General features: G+C 38.3%; 1 protein-coding gene across 1 annotated transcript in view; it reads right to left on the reverse strand.

The window, feature by feature from the left end:
* The window catches only part of LOC134661480 (electron transfer flavoprotein beta subunit lysine methyltransferase-like), a 47,795-nt gene that overhangs the window by 6,411 nt on the left and 14,036 nt on the right, over positions 1-27,348 (reverse strand). Inside the window, exon 2 of the mRNA XM_063517593.1 lies at positions 16,312-16,499. Within this exon, the coding sequence (XP_063373663.1) occupies positions 16,312-16,499 (188 nt within the window). The remainder of the gene's footprint in view (positions 1-16,311; positions 16,500-27,348) is intronic.

The following is a 27,348-nucleotide window of genomic DNA, read 5'->3' on the forward strand; positions in this document are numbered from 1 at the left end:
AATAAGTAACACGGTAAATGGGCCAATACGAAAAGTGACAGCTTATTAGTTACGTTCGACTGTTATGCTTCGCCATTACACTCAAAATAAAATTCACTAATAAACAATTAGAACGAAACCTGTCCTTTTATTTCCAAATCTTCAGCACAGAAGATACTGCACAGCTGCTTCTGTGTCACGGGCGTAATGGTGTCTGCAAGTTCGCTCGGCTCTGGCTGCAGGACACTGTAACATTAATTTTCATATGCGTAGCTCATGTTTCCATAGTATGCACGATTTGTTCTATCACGGCATTACGAGCAATAATTTGTCACAATTTTATTAATTACTAAACGTTACAGGGTAAAGATTACATAATCCTTGCATTGGCAAATCAGCAGGATCAATTTCTAACGGTGCATTGTATTTTAATGAAAAAAAAAAAAATATTTTTTGAGGGTAGATGCACAAGTGAGTGATGAAATAATATCACGTCGCGACAGCCAATATTTGATTTTAATTAACAATATGGATTTCACATCAAAATAACTTAAGATCACTTAGATTTTAATGGATTTTAAAAATTAATTGTATGTTCAAATCAATTATTGAGGGTAGATTCACAAGTGAGCGATGAAATAATATCACGTCGTGATAGCTAATACTTGGTTTTAATTAACAGTATGGATTTCAAATCAAAATAACTCAAGATCGCTTCAATTTAAATGGATTACAAAAATTAATTATAAAGAGACGTGGCGATACTAGAGATGACGTCACGTCACGACCACTCTGTTCGACAGCCCCAATCATAATTCACAATTTCACAATAATTCTCACCAAATAACAATGAATTGCACTCACCTTTCAATGAAGGTTAGACACGTGAGCTTACCATTTACCACGTGTCCAGATTAAGGAATGTAGGTCACCAGAAATACACCAAGCTCCCAGGTGGCTGTGTAAGCAATACATGAATTTACGCATCGATCCCACTTGCTGATGTCGGCGACGGATGGTCCCGATGGCGGTGGGCGCGTGGGGGTAGTACCTAGATGTATTACTTCACAGCCAAAATAGTAGGTATGCTACCAACGCATGAAATAAACATCCAGATTCGTTAACCATACTAGTGCCTACTATAATTCAGTACTAAATAATCAAAACAACCAATCACTATTCCAAAATTATTTGAATCAAAATAAAAAGATCACATGAAACCGTTCAAATCTTTATTTTACAAAAGTAAGCTTCTAATGGCACATAAGAAATCAAAATAACACTTGGAATAAAACACTTAGCTAAACGGTTAAAGAACGTGAGAATCTATAAGCTTTCAGAATAATCCTTCAGGTGTAAGCCTTAGGAACGTAGCGAATTAGGCACGAGCTTGGCTAACGTCCGATCTCTAGCGCGGTCCGATCAAGAAGAAGGAAGCCAGTTCCCGCGGCGGAGCCAACCGCTCCCGCCTCCAATTCAAGTTGGTAAACCTGCCTGACCAGTCTACCAACATAACGACAAAAATGCCTGCCCGTGCCTACGTTCACTCAAGATAGGTACACATCTTGACGTTCCAAAGCCTTCTACCTGTCATTTTAGTTCAACAATACGCCAAACATTGCTAATCGATTTTATACAGGCGTCTAACTATGAACTGTAATGCTGCAATACGTCTTTCTGGTGTCTCGCTCCGACATATATATATATATATATATATATAAACCTTCCCAAACTTTTCGGCCCAATTTTGACTGCTTTGAAAACAGCGACTTCTTAATACCAAATACCTTATCCACTATCTTTAAATTTTTTCCAGTTTTTGAAGTATATACACTTATGTACACTTTATTACTTAAATAAATAAATAAATAAAAATACGTTTATTACCAGAACACAAAAACAGTACAGTAGTGGAAGGAACAGAACAGTATGGTAACTTAAAACTAAAGTATGGTACATTTATAGTGTTTGGTAAAAGGATACCGTCGTATGCTAGGTCAGCTGGTAATGCCCACAGCCCAGCGTTGATTTTCAGACTGATCCTTTTGCCAGGCTATATATCCTTTAGCATAACTTAGCATTACTTATAGTCGTTAATTTCATCGATCATAATCTCTACTAATTCGTCAACCTCTTGACATTATACCTACCCTAGTCAGCCGATGACACAATTCTCCGAAGGTCGCGGCCTCGACGCACGCGACCTTGAACTTGCCATAAAGAAGACTCGTGAAGGTCAAAGTAGAGGCGCGGGTAGCAACGATAGAGAAAGATTTTCTTTTACTGTCTGATCTTACATAATATACTCATAGAGTACTGTTGCAGTAGGTAATGATAATGCTGGTGCCTGGTAGTTGAAGAAGTGTACATCGCTCTCTTGGTCACCTTATTTTTAATAGGTATCCTAATATTTTAAATAATTTATGCCTTAATAATATCCTTGTTTAATCAACATTGACCGCCGCGCCGCAGTCGTCGCCAGCCGTCGTTGTGTGGAACGGGAAAAAGTGAAAAGTCAACTGGCAAAATTTAATACCGATTATCCTAGGTACTGCTATAGTCATCGGCCACTCCATAGTAAAGCAGAAACAATCAAGGCAATTGAAGTCTTATTCCTAAGAGTGGCCAATTACAATGGAGGGGCCAATTACTATTATAGTAATCACCCTAATAATTAGTCCTGTATACACCAATTTCATCTATAAATTTCATTTATTGGGCGCACCTACGCTAAACGACAGCTAGTCGAATTCTCGGCTTCTCGCCGTTGGTGAAAAAGCACTCCATTTGTGCAATTACAGATTAGGTACTTGAAGTCGTTACTCAGCTGTGAGTCGGGGGTGACATAATCCGAAGGTCAGCCTTGCGCTGGGTCAACGGTCTTTGCGACCTTCAACTTTACACCACGAGTCGCAATTTCTGGGTGATGCTTGATGTTGCAATGGGGTTGTGGTATTAAAATGCAACTTGTTTGGATATTTGTGTAATTGACACAAAAGGGTCACTTATCTAAATATGTATCTACTAGATTGGAACAACATGGACGGAACAGGTTCCACATGGACTGTTGTGGAACAGGTTCAACATGGGCTGTTGTAGTTTGTAGTAAAAAAATAGCATAGGATGCTACAGATCGAGTGCTGCGGTGCTGCTCTCAGTGTTATTTTACGAGTAAAAGAGCGCTTTTGGGAGTTTTGCATGGGTGTGGGTGATCTCGTGGTCTTGGTTAACGCGGTCTTATTGTGTGCAGATAATTATGAACACTTCTCCAGTGTAGCTGCAGATGTTTGTTCAACATGAGTCAGGTTTGACATAGTTCCTGCGAGCCGCGCCCCCGGCGGGCATTGCTCGAGGCCGAAGCCTTGAACTTGTAGGGTGGGAAACGCAGTAGAGTAATCCTCAGCTGAGCGATTTTAATAGTAATGTTTTTCAGCAAATTGCTACTACGACTTCTTAAAGAGTTCTTAGCGGGTAAGCCTCTGTAAGGGTATGGGGGTAGCTCGCAATAAAGTATACATACAGCGCAAGGCAAGGAACCCCTTCTAGGAGATACATACTTATTCGAGGTCTAGAAAAGACTGTTTGATGCTAAGAGTTGCGTTACACCTCAAATAATTCAAAAGCCTAATATAATTTGAAGGTAAAGATCAAAATGCATCCATCTACCTATTACAAATTTTGTATCAATTTGTGAGACTTGCGGTACTGTTTTCTAATAGTCGTGTAGTGGCAGGTTGGCCTCGTGCCAACAGCTTATCTGATTTAGAGGAATTCGTAATTCGGCTCGGTATGAGCTATTCGATGGAATTGAAATTGCTTTCTTCGTAATATTTATTTATTTATTACGAGCCTGTTGTATTGTATCCCATTGCTGGCAAAGGCCTGCCGGACAATATTTAAAAAAAAACCTATCATGCAGGACTCGGAGAATCCCCTGTAGAATATCATCAGTCATTAGTCCTAGCTAAAAAAATGTTTATAGTGGCTGTATTAGGTCATCCAGGGTATTCCCCTGGATTAACAGGCTTTTGCGCTTTTGTATTAGGAATGTTCTTCTATTTCTATAAGAGTTAGAAACTCGAATTAAATTTAGTACTTGTACAAGTACACGGTGAGTTACGAGCGAGGAAATAAGTAAGTGAGAAGATGAGTGGTCCGTGTAAAATGTTAGAATATAAGTAGAATAAATAAATAATAATAACAAATAAATAACACATAAATAGGTAGCAAAAGAGTGACCCGATGACGGGTCATTCACATTTAAATGAGCGCTTCCATATTTTACCACAAGACCTAAGTACATCCTGTAATTATTTACAAATGAACTTATTGCACAATATCATGCAATTCAATACATAAATAACTTTATACAGTCGCGATCAGATCTATAATATATTGGACCGGGCAGGGTGCTTACAAATATCTGAACACGCCTCTATGGTCAAGGCGCTAGAGTGCGCGTTCAGATATTTTTGAGCACCTCGGCCGCGCACCAATATATCGGATGGCGAATGCACGTATTCGTAATAAAAACAATTCAGATGACATGTTCTGCAAATGCTAAACAGGATTAAAATAAACTTTGAATAAATGTCATATACTAAGAAAAAGTGACCAAGGCCTCCAGTGCCCCAGGCAGGCAGGATTAAAATACTTTTTCAGAAGTCAATTATTTATAACAAGTGGAAAATAAACACACAGTGATACATTACGCCTGATGCTAAGTAGTTACCGTAGCCGACGGACTCTTGCAATTGCGGTGTCTTTCTATTGAACTATACAACATAATCCAACCAATCAAACCGACTGTTTTTTGATCCAAAACGTTCAAAGAACCCGACCTTTTGCGTCCTCTAACAATAAGAAAATATCTCCAAATGTCTTGTTTTCAGTTACGCATCTTTTCCAAGAATTCCTATCCCTAGTATGACTCACTCTAGCATATTCCCGAATTTCAGGATGACTCATACTAACTGTCCCTTTCTTTCATCACATACACAAACCTCTCATTCGCACTCATAGTGAAATCATATTTCTCTCTCCGTCCACAATGTCCTGAATATTTAGCCCTATCCCTTTCTTTAATAGGTGAAAGTAGTAGGTCGTCCTTGTCTTGCGAGTCCTTCAATGGCTCATACGAAGGAATTTAGGTTGAACGAACAGTCGACATCAAAAATATGTAAACAACTTAGAACCTTATTTGGTTGGAATAAGGTGGAATATTCATATAATGTTTAGTATTACGTATCTTATCATTGAAAAGGTTAGTTATCTACTTAATCGAGATGGTGCTCAAAACAAATAGTTTGCAATGCAAAGTTTCATTGATTTTTGCTTTTCATGCATAAAAGTAGGTAAGTTACGATTTGTTAAAATTACAAAAAAAAAACATATTTTAACCACGTGGATGGGACATATACTAAATCCCAATCGATAATTAACACTTCACTTAGGGCTTAATAGAATTAATTTAAATTAACCTTTCATATGCGTGAGGTGCTCAAAAATTGTGGGTTCCTCGCTTGGTTTTGTTAATATAAATAGAGCAGAAAAAATCGTTCCCGAAATAAAGATGACTAAAAAGTAAAAATTCTGTCACGTCATTTTCTGGTTGAAGAAACGTCAGAACGTCACTTTAATTAACCACTGAGAGACCATATCCATAACAAATCCAGATCAAATTCATAACCTGTTATTACATTCAGAATACGCCTCCTATTTAATTAATTACTAATAAGACCATTGATCCCAGATTAAGATTAAAGTCTAAATATAGACTACATCCGCATCCATACAATTATTATCTCTTATCAGTAGCAATTATCGAAAAAACAATACAAACATATTGGAAATCGTTTGTTTTGCTCCATTCGAAGAAATCCACGTTAAGGTATTCGTTCAACAATTCCGTTATCAATAATTCACAGATAAGGCGATTTGTAAAACCCCAGGGTGACTCACATTAAGACAACTAACTCCATTACAATGTTAACCTTATACCATAAGAGTAGAGTTTGATTTCGGTTAAATCGACAACTGTATCACGCTGTATTGAAAGGCCACGGATAGGTAGTTGAATTTCAACTTTATGTCTGATAGTATTAGGTTTGTATTGGTTTGAACGGTTTGCGGTCTCGTGAGATGTGAATTTTTCTAAGAATTTTCATTCATGGATAAAGTGGTCATGGCCAGTCGTCATGCTGTGCTCTAGTCCATTCAGTAAGAACTGTTCAATGACACGTGACTAGGGTTTGCAATCCGGATTCCAAATGTATGAAATTATCCAGATCTGGATCCGGATCCGCGGTTATTCCCATACATTTCGTCCCATACGTCGTGAAAACCCTACACGTGACCATGTATAATCGGATCTAAATATAAACACTAAGCACACATTGGCACAAATGTGACAAATGGCACGAAATCTAATCTAATCTGTGAAAATAATGACTATAATATAACCCCCTTATTCATAAACTCGCTACAAACCTCAATTAGCTAATAATCGTTTGTCCTTATTTGTAATTTTGACTTATGAATTTGTAAGAAAGGGATAAAACATAATTTAACAAAATCAGGCCCGTAAAGTTTTATGAATAAAGTCATTTTTGTACCTGCACTAATTTGTGTGTTTAACAATTGATAAGGATTATAATTTGCATTTGGTAGAGTAGAAATGAAGATATTTCTAATCATTACTATTAAGAACAGAAAACAGAATAGATACGACATTGGGTAACTTAACTTAGAGAAGATGTAATAGGAAGAAAGATTTATAAAAAATGAGGCTGTAGAAAGAAGAGAACAAACGTTGAGGAAAAGACATTTCAAGAGCTCAAAAAAGTCGTCCCGCAGAGTCTGAAAGTCTGAAACCATCGACACGAGAAGAAGAGCTCAAAACAATAGCAGAGAAGCAGGTATAATGTCAACTAATTCATCGACAAGAGCGGGCTCCTAAATGATGATGAATCAGATCAGATACTTTTGAGTGTAGCGGTACATAATATGTAGTTGTTTTTGATGAATTTCTGGCAGCAAAAAGCATCCCACTAGTTAATTTCGCTGCGCTTATTACAATCGAAAGCAAAACCAACCCAACCTACAATATGTGCTTTAATATATTAGGAGAAGTTTAAATTATAGGTACTATACCTATTTACGTGATATGGCAAGGATAGCATACAAGATCAAAGTCAAGTCAACAAGATCAAAGTTTCCTTATCCCTAATCAGATTCAAAATAAAAATTCTACGTAAGTATGTTTCCAAGCTAATAAGGCCAGACGTCACAAGGTACGCAAGTGGAATCCAAAGAGTGCGTTACGCAGATCTAAGGCGGAGGATATTAAGGAAACCGGTCGGAAAAACCCGGCAAGATATGCTAAAACGACGGCAAGTCAGTACCTAATTGTATACTTATTATTGCTCAATGTATAGTTGGCATGAGTACGAAGTATTTTAAAGTCTTTCACATTAGTTCAGCCGTTCTACATGTATTCTCAATAATCCTGATCGGGTGGCAATTGCTTTTAATTCTGACGACTACTCGATCTGAAGTCCAAATACGAGTAGCATGAGCATTCGATAATAAATGCCGGCTATTAGCCGCAAGTAATTCATCTGTCTTGACATGTCTTGATTAAATTAACGATATGGTTCTGGAAGAAGGGGGAAGCCCAGAAAAGATGCTACTGAGTAGGCCACATAAGACATTGTCAACACTGAACAATACCTATCCGGAAATAAAATGGATACCAATAGAATGATCGCTTGAAATGGTGCCGAGGCTAATAGCTTTCGGCTGCAGCACTGATGATAATAATCATAAAAGGGGTTTTGCAAAATTCAAGGTACGCCATAGGTGACGTTTCTCGATCAAGCCGAAAATAAATAATTGAATTAATGTAGTATATAGAACTATACATGCTTATATACGTGTATTTCAATGCTATATAATCAATGATCTTATGAATAAAGAGTAGTCTTATTTAGAATCTGGTTGTGTCAATACACCTCCCGACATCCATCCTCATATGGCGATCCTGCCATCGCAGCGCTTTGCGCGCTGCCTATCGCGACGTCCGCGACCGTGACTACCGCGCGCGAAAGTGTTACATTTATTTATCAAGGACTAAATCTTTGGCTGTGAAAAACAAAATTAAAGACGGTGCTCGACATGGGACTCATTGCAAATATGAAATTATAAGTGTGGAACGAAGATGGGGTCTTCGCAAACAAAAGAAGAGGTCGTTATAGCCCAGAATGCTGCCGGGGGCTCCAGCAACAGCGCCGAGGTGGTTAAGAGTATAAATACCACAAATATTCTGCTCGTCGTGGTGGTATGCATCTTTGGTATCATATGCTTGGGTGCTGCATACTACTTTTATAGAAGATGCCACGAAAGGTGGATACGTGAGGAGATTCGCGGGCACGCATTGAGGAGCTCGATTTTTCGCCGGACGCCGAAATCGGAAAACGAGGTTTAACTACGTGCGTGTTTGAACTTTTGTAGCGGAATACGGACTATATACAGCTCAATGAACAAAAGCGTCGAAATAAAAAGTGCAGTGTAAAGTGTAGTGCGCGTTGTAACCGTCTGTGCCATGTGTAGCCGTCTGTACCTACTCACCGGACAATGAGTAAGATTAGAACTTAATTGGTTTATAATTAGCATATCACGTAGCAATAGCTTAAGGCGAATATATGTTTTAATTTTAATTATGAATTAGTATGGCAGATGAATTATTAGATTTAATTAAGCAGCTAACTGTTATAAGACAATATTTAATTAAAATCGGTCCTAAGAGAAGAGTAGGACAAATTGTTAAAAATAAGTTGATTGAAGCACAAGCTGTGCATGCTGATTATTCTACTTTTTTGGATAGTTTAGAAGAAATTGAGGAGAGCATAAAAAACGACGATCTTATACCTATAAAGAAATTTTGTAGCCAGTTTGATGCATTGTATGCAGAAATTTTAGAATTGTGTAGTGATACTAATATGTCCGAGATGGAGAAGTTTAACTTAAAAACGGCTTTGAGTTTATTACCAGTAATGAAAGATGATATTAATGAAATTCAGAATTTAATTGACGGTATTGAGTATTATCAATCACTTCTCGATAACGATTCAAAAATGAAACTGGTAACCTTCGTCTTAAAAAGTAGGCTTTCTCAGTCAGCTAAACTAAAGCTGCTACCAGAATATACTACCGTTGACGCTTTAATCACGGATATGAAAAATGAGCTTTTACCAAAAAAGTCAGTGCCATGTTTACAAAAACAACTCTTAAGTTTAAAACAAAACGAAATGTCTATCGATGACTATGGTAAACAATTAGCAGAAATGTTTGTCGATCTTACTTTGTCGCAGGCGGGTGATAATGCCGATAATTATAAGGTATTGCGACCCTTAAATGAACGCCAGGCTATTCAGAGCTTCGCTGATGGGCTGCGAAATCGCAGACTCAGCACTATAATCGCTGCGCGGAATTTTACCACCCTAAAAGATGCAGTTCAAGCTGCCATAGATTACGACCGGTCCACTCCAAGTACGTCTGAAGGGATTTTGACAATGGCACGTAATCATAATTATAATTCGAGATATTTCAGAGGCCCATCATCCTCATACTCTAGGGGACACCGTGGAAGGTCGTACTCAACACGCGGCCATCAACCGGCAAGGTACGGGTTCAGTAGCCGACAGCGAGGCACGGGACGTGGCTTCCAACCTGCGGCTGCCCGAGGAGCAACGAGGCCTTACCAGCAGAATAGAGGTAGGTCCCAATTCTATTCCAACAGAGCTAGGAACAATGGGATACGCAGTCAACAGCAAGTACATGTAATGACGGATAGTAACGTGTCGAATAGTAACGAGAATCAGTTTTTTCGTGACTGAAGAATATATTTTAATTAACAGCAATAAGAAACATAGTTATGTAGAATTATCTTTTGGTAACGGTATTTCGAGTCAATATTTAATTGATACGGGTTCTACCATATGTGCTATAAAATATAAGTACATACATAATCAGAATATTCCAATCCATAACGATAATGTAGTAGTCAGCGGATTGGGCGGCAAAGTCCAACCTATCGGATATGTTTACTTAGACCTTAATTATGGAGATCATAGCCTTAATCAAAAGTTTTATGTTTTCAATTCTTTGCCATGTACGGCTGGCGGCATCTTAGGACATGACTTTTTCAGAAAGTACACGTCAACTATAGACTACTATGATAGCACTTTGACTTTAAGGAATGGCTTAGATTGTAAAATAATATTACCGCTATTTATAGAGGATAGCAACCGTTTGACGGTACCGGCTAGGTCGGAATCTATACGTTACATAAAGACGAATATGGAAGAGGAATGTGTGGTGTGCGCGAATGAGATTCAACCCGGATTGTTTATGGCTAGTGCATTAGTGAAACCTAATAATGGAAAGATACCTATTCGTTTGCTTAATACGACTGAAAATGATTTGACTATTAACAAATTAAACCCGACTATTCACAAAGCAAGTGATTACGATGTATGTATGTTTGGCGAAACGCATAAAAATGCGGAACGGGTTAAAAAGATGTTTTCTTATTTAAAGATTAGTCACTTAAATAGAGAGGAACAAATTTCTATTGAGAAATTGTGTGCAAAATACTGTGATATTTTTTATTTGCCAGGGGACAAATTAACGACAACGAACATTTATAAGCATAAAATTACTTTAAAACAACAAGGTGAAGTACAAAGACAGTTAGATAGTATGTTGGAACAAGGTATTATAGAGCCGTGCAGAAGCGAGTGGTCAAGCCCAATATTACTAGTGCCTAAAAAATCGGATAGCAGTGGAAACAAGAAATGGCGATTAGTAGTGGACTACCGTAAACTTAATGATTGTATTACAGATGATAAATTCCCGCTTCCCAATATTACAGAGATTTTAGATTCGTTATCCGGTAGTATTTACTTTACCCATTTAGACTTAAATCAGGGTTATTACAACGTCCAGTTAGAGCCAGACAGTAGAAAATATACAGCTTTCTGTGGGGGTAGATGGCAAATGACTCGCATGCCTCAAGGGTGTAAAACTAGTCCGAATTCATTTTCCAGGATGATGACCATGGCAATGGCTGGATTAACTTATCAAAAATGTTTTGTTTACCTAGATGATCTCATAATTTTCGGCCGTAATTTAAATGAACACAACAAAAATTTACAGGATGTTTTTGAAAGACTTAGAAGCGTAAATTTAAAATTGAATCCGGAAAAATGTGATTTTTTGCGAAAAGATATACTTTATTTAGGACATGTCGTATCAGGTAATGGAGTGTTGCCAGATCCAGCTAAAATTGAAATTATGAAGAATTATCCAGTTCCTAAAAGCACAGACGAGGTGAAACGTTTTGTAGCTTTCGCAAATTATTACCGAAAATTCATTCCAAATTTTGCCGAAAAAGCTTATTACTTGAATTTGTTATGTAGAAAAAATATTAAGTTTCAATGGGATGATAACTGTCAAAAAGCATTCGAATGCCTCAAAGACTGCATGGTATCACCACCAGTTTTACAATATCCTGATTTTTCAGAGGAAAATGAATATATTATACAAACAGATGCTTCCAAATTTTCAATAGGTGCAATTATGTCTAATTCAAATAGATTACCCATAGCTTACGCAAGTAGGAGCTTAAATAAAGCAGAAATTCAATACCCTACAGTGGAAAAGGAATTGCTCGCCGTGGTTTGGGCAGTTAAACATTTTAGGCCATATCTGTACGGGCGTAAATTTAAAATATGTACCGATCATAAACCTCTCGTGTACTTATTCAATATGAAAGATCCCTCGAGTAGATTATTAAAATTTAGAATGGCATTAGAAGAGTACGATTACGTGGTTGAATATGTGAAAGGCAAGGACAACGTGGCTGCAGACGCATTGTCCCGGATACGCATTACGTCAGAGGAATTGAAAGAAATGAATGAACATGTAATTAACGTGATGACTAGAGCGCAGAAAAGAAGGATGGATGCGGTATCCCCGGTTGATATGGTTTCTACTGACGACAGGTCTGATCAACCAAGAGTTGTAGCAACACATAGCAAACCGAAGGATTCCGTAGAGTTGAGATTTCTAGATATAAAAAGTATAGATAGGTTAAAAAGAGAAAAACGAATTAATCACGAGAGTAAAACATTATGTTATAGCCAGGAAAGAAAGACAATTTATATTAAACAAGTATCTCAATCACAACTGACGCGAGCCGCTTTTGTGAGAGAACTTAGTGAGTTATGTAAGAAAATAAAAGTTGATGACATATATTTCATTAAAAATAAATATAATAATATATTTGTCGAGAAATTAGTTAGCGAAATACAAAATATGGTGGATTGGTCCGGACCACAACTACATATATTAAATGAAGTAAAGCGAATATATGACAAAGACGATAAAAGAGTCATACTTAATGATTTTCACCTTTTACCCACGAGTGGCCACGCGGGTATAAGGAGAATGTATAACAATTTGAAAAAGTACTATTACTGGCCTGGCCTTGAAAACGATATTAAAGAATTCGTAAGTAAGTGTGAAAAGTGCCAGCGCCAAAAATATACGGTTCAGATAAAAGAACCTATGGTCGTGACGTCAACAGCGCACTCTGCGTTTGAAAAAATATTCTTAGACATAGTGGGCCCTCTAGATAAGGATAATTATAATCATTCATATATTCTAACTTTACAATGCGAACTATCCAAATACGTTTGTGCATATCCCCTTGTTTCTAAAACTTCTACAGAGGTTGCAAAATGTTTTGTAAACAATTTCATACTTCAACATGGCATACCAAACACCATAGCAACTGACAGAGGCACAGAATTTATCTCCACAACTATGAAAGAGGTATGTAAAATTTTAAATATTAATCAAATTAACTCTACCGCTTATCATCACCAATCTATTGGATCTCTGGAAAATTCACACAAACATTTAGGTGCATTTCTACGCATACAGACCGACAATCACCCCGAGGCTTGGAGTGAATGGCTTCCCTTTTGGAGTTTCGCTTATAATACGTCAGTGCACTCGGAAACGCAGTTCACCCCTTTCGAATTGGTCTACGGTAAGCAATGTAATTTACCAAATAACTTAGTCATATCCATAGACCCGCTTTATAACTATGATGATTATCCAAAAGAACTAAAGTATCGTTTACAAGTTACACAGAGAGAGGCACGTGACAACTTATATTCTAGTAAATTACAGCGTAAATTCAGGTACGACTCCTATATAAATCCAGTTACTTATAAACCCAACGATCAAATTTTAATAAAAAACGAGACTGGTAATAAACTCCAAAGCTTATATTCAGGACCATATATTGTAGTAAAAGACATTCCACCCAATGTAAAAATAATTAAAAATGGTAAATATGATGTAATTCACAAAAACAGAACTAAGCCTTTCATACCATGATGCAATGTTAGCATACTGTCTATTTTTGTTTTACTGTGGTAGATGCATTAAATGTATTTGTAATTCGATCTGCATTGTCTGTATTATTGTAAACAAGAGTTGTAACTCTTAACATACTAATTAGTTTTAAGTAATGATAAGATCAGATAGGTAATTTCATTGTTAAAGCATGATAATTTCAACAAAAAAAAAAAAACTTGTACTTAATTTTTTTTTTCCCCTCCGTGGGAGATGTAGTATATAGAACTATACATGCTTATATACGTGTATTTCAATGCTATATAATCAATGATCTTATGAATAAAGAGTAGTCTTATTTAGAATCTGGTTGTGTCAATACACCTCCCGACATCCATCCTCATATTAAAAATCACGGACCCAATTACGCCGGTGACACAGTTGTTGTGCGTCGACTCCAGACATAGTATTGTCTGCATAACTGATTAATATTTTCGAGTCGACTAAGTATACCTAGTACCTACATCTAATTTGCATTTGCATGTAAACGGGGAAGTACTCGGGTACTGGAAACTCATTTTCCCACATGACTATTAATGATTTAGAGCTGTTGCTATGCTAGCCGTGCTGTCTAGGCCTTTGGCTTTCAACGTCAATTGAATGGGAGTAATAGTTGATCAAATAATTGTATGAACATTACTATAAGAATTTATGTTTTCTGCAAAACCTCAAGATTCGGATTCGCCTCTCCACTATCGGCCGAGAGAGGTCAGAGGGCCTACCGCGAACCACGCCACGTTCGACGTGTTACCTCCCTGTCACACTTACGTACGAATTTGCAAGTGCGACAGAGAGGCAACATGTCGAACGTGGTTCGCGGTAGGCGTTCTGAGACCTTTAAAATGCATTGGTAGAAACGTAGGGCACTAAGTAGAAACAATATTTTTTTAACAATTTATCCATGTATTATAAAAAAGCGGCCAAGTGCGAGTCGGACTCGCCCATGAAGGGTTCCGTATTTAGGCGATTTATGACGTATTAAAAAAAACTACTTGCTAGATCTCGTTCAAACCAATTTTCGGTGGAAGTTTACATGGTAATGTACATCATATATTTTTTTTAGTTTTATCATTCTCTTATTTTAGAAGTTAGGGGGGGGACACACACATTTTACCACTTTGGAAGTGTCTCTCGCGCAAACTATTCAGTTTAGAAAAAAATGATATTAGGAACCTCTATATCATTTTTGAAGACCTATCCATAGATACCCCACACGTATGGGTTAGATGAAAAAAAAAATTTTTGAGTTTCAGTTCGAAGTATGGGGAACCCCAAAAATTTATTGTTTTTTTTTCTATTTTTGTGTGAAAATCTTAATGCGGTTCACAGAATACATCTACTTACCAAGTTTCAACAGTATAGTTCTTATAGTTTCGGAGAAAAGTGGCTGTGACATACGGACGGACAGACAGACGGACAGACAGACGGACAGACAGACGGACAGACAGACATGACGAATCTATAAGGGTTCCGTTTTTTGCCATTTGGCTACGGAACCCTAAAACCTCAATATCATTTTTGAAGACCTATCCATCCATAGATACCCCACACGTATGGGTTTGATGAAAAAAAAATTTTTGAGTTTCAGTTCGAAGTATGGGGAACCCCAAAAATTATTGTTTTTTTTTCTATTTTTGTGTGAAAATCTTAATGCGGTTCACAGAATACATCTACTTACCAAGTTTCAACAGTATAGTTCTTATAGTTTCGGAGAAAAGTGGCTGTGACATACGGACGGACAGACAGACGGACAGACGGACAGACGGACAGACAGACAGACAGACAGACATGACGAATCTATAAGGGTTCCGTTTTTTGCCATTTGGCTACGGAACCCTAAAAACGATATACAATCCAAATAATATTTAATATTAGGTACTTAGCATTACATTAGCATAGCAACCTACGTCAAATGATAATTTAGTATTTCCCAATATCAGTGCTATCCTATTGTCTTGCTTCGATTCTGTCTGAGTTTTTGCAGAAAGGTCAACATTTTTTGCAGTGACAAGCAACAATGATTTTGGGTTTTACCACTGGTTTAAGTAGGTAATGATTAGTAAAATTACCGATTTGTCGACCCCCGCATTTCAATTGTTTTTTAACATTCGGGGTAATGTCAACCGGAGTTGGGTTTTCACATTTGGGGTTAGTGCGAGAGTTAAAAGTTATATTTAGACGTACATATTTACAAATCTTTCTGTGAGTCTAATTTCTAGTTTTCTGTTTTCTTTTTTTCATTTTGTTTTTCATTCAGCTAGCAGCTGGCTTCACTAAAGGCCAAGTTACACGCCGTCATAATGATGTGCCAGTTAGAATCTTGGTGAAATTAGATTAGTAGTAGTGGTTATGGAATAAAGAATTATTGAGCACTAAGATCCCGTAAAAAAGGTACGATTAAAGAGTTTCAGATAGAAATTTTTATTCACAGTTAGCCTACTGACGATATCATATCATAATATCTTAGCCCAACTAGACTATCTAGACTAAGTAAACAAGGATTTTAAAGAGGATAATTTAAAGATTTGTCCTTGTTTGTTATCATATTATCTCTACGTGCTTCCACAGACTCGTGGATATCGCTATCATTGCTAATATTTTAAAAACAAGCCAACATACTGATATTTATTGTCAAAACAGTATCACTTTTTGCTATCAGTAAATATTTCACAATGATTTCCATATTTATATTATCCCATTTTAAAGTCCGAGCATTAGCTCCGTTTTTCAGGTTGAGAAACCGGGACAAATTCTCGAAGCTCATTCAGTCACCACAACATAAAACGACGTTTTGGCTAGGTACATGTTAGACATAATGCTGGCGAACTGATGGGCCTGACATACCTGGCGGTAGCCTGTCCTCCGGGCCAGTAGAACCCCCAGAAGGGGTCAGGGAAGGGTAGCTCCTCCCCCCTCGCCGTCCACAGCGGGCATTCTGGTGTGATCAGACGCAGCACCAGTTCTGGCGTGAGGTGCGCGCGCGACGATACCGTGTGTTGGAAGATTAGGGAGGCGACCTTACACCTGGACATCTGGAACAACATAGATTTACAATGTTACAAAAATGGTAGGTACCTATGTCAGGTAGCAATGTTAGCGGGATTAGTGTTATTTAGGGATTAATCGTTTGTAATATTCAGAGTGTACAAATCACAATACATTATTAAAAGGTCAAATAAAAGACAATACTTCTAGTGCCTAGGGTTGGAAACAAATCAGAGCTTCGTAGGTATTCAACCACTCATTCACTCACACTCACTCAGTCAGACAGGTTATATCAGAGAGTTGCCACGCCGAATACGGCGCTATATGTATCGCGCCTGCACGTTTCCGCCACGGCTGACGATGTGGTGGAATATGTTCGCAAGAAGATCCGGTACGAGCTGAAAGTGTTCCAGCTGCGATCGCGCCATTACGTGCACTGCACTTCACCTCGTTCGTGGTGCGTGTGCCGCGGCCGCTGCTGGAAACCATCGCGAGCGCGGACTTCTGGCCCAAGAGTGTGGCGTTTCGGCGGTTCCGTGGGAATCTGCCAAATCCTACACCGGAACAGGCGACACAACAGAAAACCACCGTGTCGCCGAAATAAAATATTTTTTAGCTAGTAAGATTTTTATTATTGTAAGTATGTATGTTAGTTTGTAAGGTATGTATCTATGGGCCTTAGTTGCCTGATAATAATAAATGATATTTGATATATGTGTTGGCTATACAAAGGCATTACATATTTCTTACATAGGTATGGAGTGACAGGACTTTTATTCCCAGGATACTAGTTCAAGCTGGTGGCAAAAACAAAACAATGCGATGGATTCAGAAATATGGAGCCGGATCTTAGAGTACTCTGATACGTGTTTCTGTCGAGTCGACATGCCAGTTGACGATGACACAGCGATAGTGAGTGCTGATAATAGTTATAATTATTATGTAAATACTTAGTTAAATTACATAATATATATCTTGTTGGTATTGGTGATGGAGTTACTAGTACTGCAAGTGAGGAGAGCACAGACTCCTGGCAGACCCTAGATTCTTTAAGATGTACAGTGTTAAATTTAATAGCATCTCGTCATGGAATGATTTCGCGTCGTTATCAGATGCTGTTGACTCTACTGACGTAAGATCAAGACACACCCACTTTAATTGTTGACATTGACGCTGCTGCTCTAAAATTAGCAACACACGAACGTATCCTATTAAGACCACATTATGTACCTTGCCTATGCCTTGGTTTTTCCGCAGTATGAAATATTCCATCAAACTATATCTTTCTAAGGACAGGACCCTTTTTGGTGGCTATTTCTATGGGACTTGTTCACGGGATGCCACTTTCGAGACAGCTATTTACTAAGTCCCTTTACAATTTTTTTGAAAAACCTGTTCTTCTTCTTATTTCAAGTATTTTTCCTAATGTCCATCTATTTTTAAATACAGCATAGTAAAGTGAAAGAGTAATGCGAGCTTCAAAATTGCAAGGCCATGCATATAATAGCCATGCACTTTTGCACTTTAATTGTCTTTTTTAAATCAAGAAAAAAATTCTAAGCGCTAATTCCCGAATATGATCAAGTTTCCTTGTGACAATAGCGCTAATAGAATGATTATCAACAATATTTTTTGTAAAGGTTATGTTTTTTGCAATAAGTTGGCTGTCCTTCTACTCGTACTTGTATTGCAAATACATGTATTGCAATGAATTGAATAAAGTTGTATCATCTGCGCCTACGCTCGCCCACGCATACCCACTTTATAATTGTTGTCCGTGTGACGTGGACGGTGTAATGTGTAATATTAGCCCGGCTAATAACTTGTGATGATGAGACGATCAATCTTAGAACAGGTTTTTGTGTGCTATTTTTGTGGCCAATATTTTTATATTAGGCTGGGTTAATACGAAGGGGTATCACCATGGTATAATAATATACTCGTTTATACGACAACGGTTTCACTCACTTGAATTTTTAGTCGCTATTTTTAGTTTAAAATATGTCTCACGAAAGTTTGATATCGCAAATACTGAAGGCACAAATTGGTATTCTTGCGTCCGCACCTCCATTTTATCGGTAATATTGGTCATAATCGGCGATTGAAAGCAGCACGCACTAGGCAAAGACTTATCAGTTATGAAATAAAAAGGCATTTCATTCACCAGACCTAGGATTTCCTCGCTAAAACTATCGACATGTCTACTACACGGAGTGACTCACCTTCCAATTCAAACTCTAGCATTACCTACATCGCTATCTCTTTCACACTGCCCGCTAAAGAAGGAGACGGAAAAGCCGTAGGATATCGTACGCTGCGTCGCGTGCGACCTAGAAGTTCATTGACATGGCCGTTTGTGAGTCAGGTGCTACTGATTAGCATATAGTAGGAAAAACGTTAGCCCTTATCCGAATAGAAATAAGACTCAGAATTGAAGTTAGCTTCTTGTGTTTACTTTGATTGTGTTAATGAAGATTATTCGCAATTTTATTCAAGTGTGCCTTACACTTCTAGAGGGTAATGTGCTGAAATGCTTAAAGTGCTAATCAATACCCAACAAAAACATAAATGTGAAATGAGAGCCAAGTTCAATATTAAGAATATGTGTTGTTGTTGACTCGCCGACAAAAGAATTGAGATCTATATGCGTGCCAAGTTCTGTGCTGTGTAGAAAATCCTGAAATTATAAAGGATTTGTCTTGGCTAGTTTTTACGTATAGGCATGTAGGTAATATATATTTATCTATGTTACTTTTTCAAAAATTTGGTTTGTTTTTAAAAACTAGCCAATATAATAGCTTTATAATTTCAGGATTTTCTACACAGCACAGAACTTGGCACCCATATAGATCTCAATTCTTTTGTCGGCGAGTCAACAACAACACATATTCTTAATATTGAACTTGGCTCTCATTTCACATTTATGTTTTTGTTGGGATATCATTACTTTTTGTACAGAAATTATTATAGTATTCATCATGAAAGCAGTTTGCCTAAGCTGAAAAGGAGACCCTCGCTAACGCGCGGTTAATTGTCAAATAGTTTCAGTTTTCAGATTTTTTGTTTTGTATACGCCTAATAGCCTTGATGCCAAATATCAAGTTTCTAAGTCATCTAGAAATGGGTTAGGTTTTTGGTCTATAAGTATTAATTATTATTTTTCCATCGAAATATCAATAATTTCCAGTTTTCAGATTGTTCCCTCTATATGCACCTAATAGTCTACCTTGATGCCAAATATCAAGTTTCTAAGTCATCTAGAAGTGGGTTAGGTTTTTGGTCTATAAGTATTAATTATTTTTTTCCATCGAAATATCAATAATTTCCAGTTTTCAGATTTTTCCCTCTATATGCACCTAATAGTCTACCTTGATGCCATATATCAAGTTTCTAAGTCATCTAGAAGTGGGTTAGGTTTTTGGTCTATAACAATTATTTTTTTTTCCATCAAAATATCAATCATTTTCAGTTTTCAGATTTTTCCCTCTATATACACCTAATAGTCTACCTTGATGCCAAATATCAAGTTTCTAAGTCATCTAGAAGCGGGTTAGGTTTTTGGTCTATAAGTATTAATTATTTTTTTTCCAAATTTTATATTAAAGGAAAAAATTGAAAAAGTTACGCTTCCGGCAGGACTTGAACCCGCATCCTCCGCAATCCGTGCGTTGCTCTTTAACCAATTGAGCTATTTGGAATATCGCTCGCAGATGAAACTGCTTGTTAAAATTTTTTTTTTTTTTTCCATCTAAATATCAATAATTTCCAGTTTTTTGATTTTTCCCTCTATATGTACCTAATAGTCTACCTTAATGCCAAATATCAAGTTTGTAAGTGATCTAGAAGTGGGTTAGGTTTTTGGTCTAAAAGTATTAATTAATTTTTTTCCATCGAAATATCAATAATTTCCAGTTTTCAGATTTTTCCCTCTATATACACCTAATAATCTACCTTGATGCCAAATTTCAAGTTTCTAGGTCATCTGGAAATGGGTTAGGTTTTTGATCTATATGTCAGTCAGTCACAAAAATGCCGGTTTTTAAACGTTAATTTATCAATAACTGTTTGAGCTATTGTTTACGAAATTTTGTATTTTGTACAAGCTAAGGGACTTGAATACATGTGCCAAATTTCATGTGTGTAGGTTAAGTAGGTTTCAAGTTGTGAAGGGGTCAAAAGTAGCTCGAAATGGTTCGTGTAATATTACACACGGTTGCTGCGTCGCCAGTTCCTTTTTCTTTGAACTTGGCTGGACACGCTACCGCGTGTCTAGATTTCTGCCTGTCGTATGTATCTGAGGTGCTAGTTACCAGTTTTCTCGTAAGAACAATTTTGATTTCTAAAAAGCTGAGCCGTATTGGTTTGAATTAAATGAAAAGAAAAAAACACTAAAAGAAACGTTCTTCAAGAACTAGCTAATTGAAATGATTCAAACAGTATGTCCTAGTTCGGTGATAGAATAGGTAGTCTTTAAGTAACAAACTTATGGATCAACTTGGTCTAAAATAATGTATAAATGATTTATTTATTTATTTTATTTTATTCATAGACTCTTAACTAAAGAAAATAATTACAACCACTTCGTTACCAACACTGGATATAGACATACCTACCTACCTACCTATAGGTACCTACTTAATTACCTACATTACTGTGATATAAAAATAAACGGGACAGGACCAAATCCAATACTATATCGACAGCATGGTTTGCTATCGGCATCGCCCCCTTTGGAGATATAACCAATGCGGAGTTGTGTTAGATTTTACGTAGAAAATATTATCGAGTACAGGTTAGATATGAGCGCCGCGCCGGCGCGCCGCCGCCGCCGACAAAATTTTCGCGCCGCCGCCGCCGACGCTGCGCTATCGGCGTGGCATCGGCGTGACCTTGGTAGTTACTACTACTTTCGGAATCAGATAATATATTTTTAATCGAGTTTAGATCATTAACGGGCCACTTCGAATAGTTTATAGGCATTCAAAAGGTATTTTAGGCCCATATAATTAAAAAATATCGAAGGCAAATGCAAACTTATCTGTCTAGTAACCGCGCTACTAGTCTTGGGGAAACGAAATTATTTCAATTTTAACATCAATATGCTTGTAATAAACATACTGATTTCCTTCCATTTTTATTGTGGAACGTTCCACATTACAATTTATAGATTGTATATTATACACTAGACATAAATATGTCAATCACAATGAAAAAATTAACTGTGATCAACTCTGGCTAACGCGAGACTCGAACGTCTCGAACCCACATCTTTGGATTACCGATCCAATGCATAACTAATTTTGCCAGCTAACCACCCGTCATTTACCGCGAATTTAACCATTGCAAGCATGGTTAAACGTCTTTAAAAGGTATTAAATGGGGTTAATTTTGAGATATTAAGCGTTTCCACGTCCAAATGTCCAGCCGTTGGCTTCGCACGGAAGGGCGTCGGAATCGGGTCTCAATTAAACTTGGCCACTGTTCAAATTTCAAGCTTTGCTCTCTCGCAGCTCAATCTTTGGCCTTGCATCGCTCGTATGGAATTAAGCCGCTATCTGAACCTGCAAGTTTTTGGCCCGGTTTGGAGCTCAACTTTCGGCCTGTTTTAAAACGCTTGAGCATTGGTGCTTATCCGATCTTAGCTCCATTGTAGCTCGGCCTTTGGCGTCGCACGAATGCGCCCGCAGGAAAGCTCCAGGTCTTTAACACTATGGCTTCAGTCTTTATCGGCCTGCGCCCTCACTCTGCTCTCTTGCAGCTCGGCCTCGCAAAGAAGCGCGCCGCAATCGGCGCTCCAGGCGTTCGGCCGTCAGCCAAGCTTACACTTGGCGTTCGATTCTTAGCTGTATGCTTACCTGCAGCTCATCCTCTGGCCTCGCATTGGGAGGCGTCGAAATCAAGTCTTCAGTGTTACATGGAGCTCGGGGTTAGGCCTCACTTTTTGACATAAATCGGTTTTGTTGAATCGATATTGGTTAATAACGGAGCTCGATTTTCTTTGGACTGTCGACAAGACGTTTCCCTGATACAGTCAATCCGCAATTTTTAACTTATAGAAAAGATAAGGGCCTCGTTAAGATCTTCTGGCCAGAGCCTCGCCAAGATTAAGACCGCCTCCGCATCCACAGTTTATACGATATCAATTTTTTTCGTACCATTATTCAATAAATTATCCTTGAAAATAAAAAATGCATTTATTTCATAACTTTCTTACAGCAAAAACATGTTTTTTCGGTAAAATTTTGGTTTGAATTCTTTTTTCATTAATCGAAGGTGTTTCAAGGCCACGCCGCCGATTCGCCGCCGCCGCCGACCAATTTTGACCGGCGCGCCGCCGCCGGCTATATGCCTATCGGCGCTCATATCTAGTACAGGTACATTCGGAAACTTGTAATATTATTGGAGAAGTGAAAAAATTGTTGAATAGGTTTTATGATATCAGGTGTAGTTAAGGAAACACTAAGGCTAATGGTAGGAATGGTAGGAAGAAAATTTTGCTATATAGAAATAGCAACAGAAAAACATTGATTATTCGATATGATATGTGAATAAGTAGTTAGGAATGTGCCAAATATTTAAAAGTACATACAAATAATATCTAAGCTGTATAAACGATTGACTTCAACAATGAAGTTACGGACACGCTTCCCCAAACGTCGCTGATAATATTAAAACGTAGTTGTCGATACGTTATCAATATCATTTACCTATCAACTTACTTATCACTCTTATCATATCAACTTGTGCTCCAGTCACAACTTGCATTTTATAAAAGAATCAATACAACGTTGATATTGAGTATCAATTAAACTTTAATGTGCTTTTACAACTTTTACTTCTTATCATCATAATGATATTTCGTACAAGTTTCAAAAAGTTGGTTAGGAAGTCTCACAGTCTCACTAATTAGGTACCGCCTTACCGTTACGATACGATACCAACACCACTTTACTATAGCATGGCTTAAAATATTTACCCGATTGTACAGTTACTATAGATATGTAACATGATGCTGGACTCGCTCAGGTTAGGATATAATAGCGACGGCGCAGATGTCGGCGACTGGCACGGCGATGGCGCAGACAACGAGTATAACAGTGGGAATACCGAGAGACGGTTACTATCAATTGACAAAAGTAAAGTATGATAGTGGTTAGGAAATAGGAGTCCGAGTGTACAGAGAACATGATGCTGGACTCTGTACGCACCAGGTTAGGATAGCGACGGCGCGGATGTCGGCGACTGGCACGGCGCGGGCGCAGATAAGAGTTGGAATACCGAGAGGCGGTTTGTGATACGAACTGGTGTGGGAGTAAAGTCCATGAGGGCGTTTAGAAAATTTTGACAAAAATGTACATACAGCGGAATTCGCTTAGTACTATCACGAACATGACATGGTTTCCCGTGTATAATACCTACGCCATTTCACACTGTCCCTGGAACTTCTTTTCATATTTTCTACGCCGCTTGCTCTTAAGAAGACGCGATTTTAGGGTGGCCTATTTCAGGAGAGTGATTCAGTTAAGTCTTAGGGATTTTACTGAGAGGGGCTTTGCACCGTTCGTTTGAGGACGACAATGAAAGAGAAGCTAGTGCTAAGTATAAGGTACGTCTAAGTATTCCGTCACTGACTGCTCTCAGAACTCCGCGTACAGGAATAAATGGAGTAACCAGAGCTGTGATCACGGGTCACAGTTATGAATGACCAGGTCAATATATAATACAGACAGAGATGTACAAAATGGTTTTAAAAAAGCATTTAAATACAAAATGCAAAATACTTTTCAGATTTACTATTTCAAATGCAAAATACCAAATAGTTTTGCGTTTTGTATTTCAAATGCTAAATGCAAAATAGGTATTTTCAAAATACTTTTTCTAAATAAAATACCTTTTGACCAAATCTCGGATATTTTTATTTATTTTAGGTATTTATCATGAGAAATAGAGACACAATGCCGAGCCGAACAAAAACGTCTAATAGGCGGATTAGACTCTCGCGCGAGCCACGAGACGAGCCGCGAGCCGCGCCACGAGACGCGAGTGTAAGCGGTGGGCTCGCGGCTCGTCTCGTGGCTCGCAAGCTCGTCGAGCTAATATAATTTAAACACTAACGGCACGGCATAAGGTTTATAACCGAATGACAAGCCGAACGCGAGTGTAAGCGGTGGGCTCGCGTCTCGTGGCGCGGCTCGCGGCTCGTCTCGTGGCTCGCGCGAGTCTAATCCGCGTATAATAACATGGCACCTTATGCATGACATTTTGGTCATAATAACCGGTTTAGACTCTCGCGCGAGCCACGAGACGAGCCGCGAGCCGCGCCACGAGACGCGAGTGTAAGCGGTGGGCTCGCGACTCGTCTCGTGGCTCGCGCGAGAGTCTAATCCGCGTATAATAACATGGCACCTTATGCATGACATTTTGGTCATAATAACCGGTTTAGACTCTCTCGCGAGCCACGAGACGAGCCGCGAGCCGCGCCACGAGACGCGAGTGTAAGCGGTGGGCTCGCGACTCGTCTCGTGGCTCGCAAGCTCGTCGAGCTAATATAATTTAAACACTAACGGCACGGCATAAGGTTTATAACCAAACCAATTGACAAGCCGAAGCCGAGTGTGTCGAGGCGAGCCACGAGACGCGCCGCGAGCCGAGCCGCGAGTCTAAACGGCTATAAGGCGCAGGCGTGCACTCTGACCAAAGAAAAAAAACCGGCCAAGTGCGAGTCGGACTCGCGCACGGAGGGTTCCGCACCATCAACAAAAAATAGAGCAAAACAAGCAAAAAAACGGTCAGCGGAGTCTTAGTAATAGGGTCCCGTTTTTACCCTTTGGGTACGGAACCCTAAAAAGGGCGCGCATGGCTAGCAGGCGCCTCTATCGGTCAAATTCGGCAATACAAGCGTCATTCGTTCATTTCATTTTGTTTGACTGGTAATGTTGGCTAAACTTAATCGCAAAGTATTTTGCATTTTGAAATGAATATTAAAAATGCAAAATACATCTCGAAAAGTATTTCAAATAAAATACAAAATGTTTTTTACTAAAAGGCATTTAAATGCAAAATATAAAATAGGTATTTTGCATTTTGTATTTGCATTTTAAATAGAAGTATTTCAAATAAATCGCATCTCTGAATACAGAGCACTCTGTCAAAAGTGAAAGACTCATGAGACCGACTGATTAGGAGCGGTGGTAATGAAACGAAGGTAAACGCATCATAACGTTAGTTGTGGCCGGCACGAGCAGGTCAACTGTGTCAAGGCTGCGTTACGCGAATAGCAGACGCGATGGACGTCACGACCACGAGGCTGCCACAGGGTACAGTTTCGTTCTCAATCCAAATTCCACTTTACACGATAAAAAATATACCGTACTCACCCTAATTAATACGTTTCTCTCCGCCGCGCTGGTTGAGAAACTTGAGAATTTCTATGTTGTAGTAGAGTGACTACTACAGTCAGTGGACTGAAATTGGGACGCAATTTTGACTTCCAACTTGAAACAAACTTCTAAGGCTAATAACTTTAATCGCACTTGTGGTGTGGCTCGTTGTAAATAACAGCTGAGAAAGAATTCCTATTTCGTTTGTATCGCTCGAGTGAATCTAATTTGGTGTAGCTATAACTATGAAAATCAAAAGGTGTTACAAGAGGATTTAGACCTCATTATAGTAATTGATAAAGGGCACCAGTCCTCAGTTTTTTCTCTAGATAACAACAGGATGATTATCTATTTGCATTTCTTATCGTCGCATGGCACTCGCTGCCGATTTCGCAACAATTGTTATCATTTAGCGCCGACCCGACAAGTGGCTACAAACACCGTAAGTGCAACTCATGGTGATTCACCGCGTATCTAAATCCTCGGCAAAACAGCTGTCGCAATGTGTGTGGACGTTTCCTCATCCTTGTGCCTTGTGTGTTGTGTGGACTTCGAACGTATTTTTTTAATTGTATTTATTCACCTTCTATAATATTGGCAATCTTGGAGTTTTTATTGCTTTCTACAAAAAAAAACAAAGTCCAAGACCAACAGCAACCACACTTTAGTATTTTAGAAGAATGAATATGAAGGAATATTGTCGTCAAACGCGGGAATCCGATAATTTATAGATAAATTTAGTTTTATACATTAAAGGTAAAGCCAATTAGGGGAATTAAGTTGTTATCATATTATTTAACATTGCGTTAAAAATATGTACTTACAGAAAAACTTACGTATGTAGTTGAACTAGTTGACAATAGAATTTGCACCAATGTTTCCAATAACTTGTAGGTATGGTGAATTGACGAATCGGTCTATGTCGTATCGTATTGAAAAGTATTTTGTCTACCATACGATGTCCACTGTATATAGCTGGTCTTCTCGGGATTTTTGACAGAACGACAAAATAGATTGCTGCCGCATGACTCAGTGTAATCTGTCGGTGGCGATGGCGCCCGGGACCGATTCCCCGTACTTGATTTGCTCTATCTTCCGTATCCTGTCACTAAACTGCCTATTGTCGGTGCGAACAACAAACAGCTTAGTTAAATTACGAATTGGTGGAAATTCTGAATTGTTTTGTTTTGTTTTTAATAAATGGATCCCTTTGTTTCACATAAAGTTTTAAGTCATAATGTATTGTTTGTCATATTGTCATTACCTAGTCCTAAAAATTTAGTTAAAAATCTTGTTAAAGCTGTTATACAGTACAAGTGGAACTAACTGATTCCTAATAGTATCAGTGCTTAAGCGCAAAACTTTGTGCAGATTTACGTCGAATTGGCCTCGGAATATGTAATGTATCGTATGCGCGTATGTAGAGTAAGTACTTACCTATCCCATCCTTATTTGATGTATAACTTGTATATGTAGATTTCCTCAGAGGTAGATTAGATATACGTATTTGACGAGA

This window comes from Cydia amplana, chromosome 2 (genome assembly GCF_948474715.1).
Source record: "Cydia amplana chromosome 2, ilCydAmpl1.1, whole genome shotgun sequence".
Taxonomy (NCBI): Eukaryota; Metazoa; Arthropoda; class Insecta; order Lepidoptera; family Tortricidae; genus Cydia; species Cydia amplana.